Source organism: Pan troglodytes, chromosome 21 (assembly GCF_028858775.2).
Source record: "Pan troglodytes isolate AG18354 chromosome 21, NHGRI_mPanTro3-v2.0_pri, whole genome shotgun sequence".
In the NCBI taxonomy this organism is placed as follows: Eukaryota; Metazoa; Chordata; class Mammalia; order Primates; family Hominidae; genus Pan; species Pan troglodytes.
Genome location: NC_072419.2, coordinates 56,477,424 through 56,480,487, shown reverse-complemented (window position 1 = coordinate 56,480,487; position 3,064 = coordinate 56,477,424). Strand labels below are relative to the sequence as shown.

At 66.2% G+C, this 3,064-nt stretch overlaps 1 protein-coding gene across 1 annotated transcript; it reads right to left on the bottom strand.

Annotated features, from left to right (window-relative positions):
* Positions 1-477: 477 nt before the first annotated feature.
* Positions 478-2,604, bottom strand: CEBPB (CCAAT enhancer binding protein beta). The gene has a single exon (XM_525353.8). It carries the CDS (start codon positions 2,149-2,151, stop codon positions 1,114-1,116), a length of 1,038 nt encoding a protein of 345 aa, XP_525353.4. The 5' UTR covers positions 2,152-2,604; the 3' UTR covers positions 478-1,113.
* Between the last annotated feature and the right edge of the window lie 460 nt (positions 2,605-3,064).

The window sequence follows — 3,064 nt, the reverse complement described above, 5'->3', positions numbered from 1 at the left end:
CACTGACCAAAAGCATCTGCCCTGACTCGGGCTCAGCAGGACCAAGACCTGAACCCCCTCCTCCTACAGTCACAGGCCTGCCTACCTAGTCCCCAAACACAGGGCAGGGGTCACAGACCTCCCAGCCCTTCCAAACCCAAGCCTGACACTCGGGACCAGCCAGAGGCTCCGGAATCTCTTCTCAAGCAGGGTTCCCAGCCACCCGTCCCGGCGCCCAGGGGCTCTGAGTCAGCCTGAATGCCTGACCCATTACTCTTCTCCCCTTTCCCCCGGGGCTGGAACCCCATCTCAAGCAGACCCTGTGTGTGTGGGAGGGGGAGTAGCAGAGGAGGCAGAAAAAGCAGCTGCAACACCCCCACCCAACCACCAAAACCTCCAAAAATAACAGCAGCCCCCCACACACAACCCCCTACACACCAGAAACGCAGAAACAAAATCCTACAAATCCAAAATAAAGTAAAAAAAAACAAAAGCCAATTACTGCCCCCAAAAGGCTTTGTAACCATTCTCAAAAAAAAGTTTATTAAAAGTGTTCTTATTTAATGCTTGAAACGGAAAAGATTCCCAAAATATACAGACGCCTCTTTTCTCATAGAAATAGATTATTTTTTATAATACAAAAAAAAGACCAAAAAACAAAACAAAACAAAACATCAACAGCAACAAGCCCGTAGGAACATCTTTAAGCGATTACTCAGGGCCCGGCTGACAGTTACACGTGGGTTGCGTCAGTCCCGTGTACACACGCGTTCAGCCATGTTTAAACCGATTGCATCAACTTCGAAACCGGCCCGCCCGCCGGCGCCTGGAGAGGGGCAGAGGGAGAAGCAGAGAGTTTATCATTCATCTGTACACATAGACGTTTCTTCTTTAAATAACACCACGGGCGGGAGCCCCATCTGCATGTGCGGTTGGTTTGGACAAAAATATAGATATATATATATAATAAAATATTAAAATTACCGACGGGCTCCCCGCGCTGCCAAGTGCCCCAGTGCCAAAGTTTTGCCGGCGCCGCCGGGGGCGGGGGCGAGGGCGCGGGCGAGGGCGCGGGCGCGGGCGCTCCCCGGAGTCTCAGCCCCGGCCGGCAGGGGGACGCGCGCGGGGGCCGCGCTAGCAGTGGCCGGAGGAGGCGAGCAGGGGCTCGGGCAGCTGCTTGAACAAGTTCCGCAGGGTGCTGAGCTCGCGCGACAGCTGCTCCACCTTCTTCTGCAGACGCTCGTTCTCGGCCGTGAGCTCCAGGACCTTGTGCTGCGTCTCCAGGTTGCGCATCTTGGCCTTGTCGCGGCTCTTGCGCACCGCGATGTTGTTGCGCTCGCGCCGGATCTTGTACTCGTCGCTGTGCTTGTCCACGGTCTTCTTGGCCTTGCTCTTGACCTGCGAGGGCGCCGGCGCGGCCCCCGCGTAGCAGGCGGTCGGGGGCGCCTTGGCGTCAGCGGGGCTCGGCGTGCCGGGCGGGCTGGACGACGAGGACGTGGAGAGGCTCCCGCTGCTGCCGCTCGGCACCGCCTGGTAGCCGAGGTAAGCGCGCAGCGCGTACGGGAAGCCCGCCGCCATGCCTGCGCCGCCGCCCGGCGCCCCGGCCTCCTCCTTCCGCTTGCAGTCCGCGGGCTCGAAGCCCGGCTCCGCCTTGAGCTCGGCGGGCGGCGGCGGCGGCGGGGGCGGTGGGTGCAGGGGCGCGAAGCAGCCGGGGTGCAGCGCGCCCTTGGCGGCCCCCAGGCGCCCCAGGCTCACGTAGCCGTACTCGGCCGGCTTCTTGCAGTTCTTGCCCCCGTAGTCGTCGGAGAAGAGGTCGGAGAGGAAGTCGTGGTGCTGCCCGGAGGAGGCGGGCGCGGGGGCGGGCGCGGGCGGAGCCGCCTCGAAGGTGTCCGTGGCCGTGGCGGGCGCCGGGGCCTGCGGCGCGCCCAGCGGCTCCAGGTACGGGCTGAAGTCGATGGCGCGCTCGTGGTCGCCGATGCTGCCCAGCTCGCCGGCGGGGGGGCGCGGCCCGGGTCTGGCCGCGGGGGGCGCCGCGGGGGCCGCCTTGCCGCCGTACGCAGCAGCCAAGCAGTCCGCCTCGTAGTAGAAGTTGGCCACTTCCATGGATTTAAAGGCAGGCGGCGGCGGCGGCAGGGGGAGACATGCTGGGTCCCAGGCCACCAGGCGTTGCATGAACGCGGGTGCCCGGGGAGGGGGCCTGGGGCTGCCCGCTCCGGCCGGCCCGCAGGTGGCGCGGCCTCCCTGCTCTGAGCTGTCGCCGCTGCGTCGCTGCTGCTGCTGCCGCCGCTGCTGGGGTGGCCGCTATTAGTGCGGGGGCTGGTGGCTGGACCCTCGGGTGGGTCCCCTTCCCAGTCCCGTGCGCGGCTCTGACTCGCTAAAGTTTCTCCTGAGCCCGGTTATTTATAAGGGCGGCCCGTAGCAACCGCTGCGTCACGCCGGCCCCTCCCGCCGCGCCGCCGGGACGCGAAGGACACGGCCGCGGCCGCCTGAGACCCCCGGGAGGACGGCGGCAGGGCGCAGCGGAGGGACCGGGCACCCGGAGCGCGTTTTCGGGGGGCCCCCGGAACGCAGGGGGCGGCCTCACGCCCCCTGCCCACCCCCGCCCGGCCGCCCCGGGATTGGGAGCGAGAGGGGGCGGTGCGACCCCGCCCCCGGACCGCCCCTCTGGGCTGGAGGCTGTCCTGGAAGGCGGGGGAATCGGAGGAGGGGGCGACCTGATCGCCTTCCCCCCGAGACGCGGCCCCGGCCCGCCCCCTGCTGGAGGAGGCGGAGGTTTCAGGAGGGCCGAGCAGAGCCCCGACGGCCGACCAGGGTCGGCTCCCCGGGCCGAACCCTGGAGACCCCAGCCCGCAGCTCTAGCTCCAGGAGAAGCTACCCATCTCCGTGGCCATTCCTCCCGTAAACTCCCACCTCCTCCCCAGGTCCCCGGCTTTAAAAAGAAGACTCCACGCCTGTGACGACTCCCCTCTTAAGCCACCGCCAATATGAGGACCCCGGGGGTCGGGGCGACCGGGCAGGATCGCGCTCCGCTTGGGGCTGGACCCTGGTCCACGGAGCCCCGCCCCTAGCCCCGCCCACCACACCT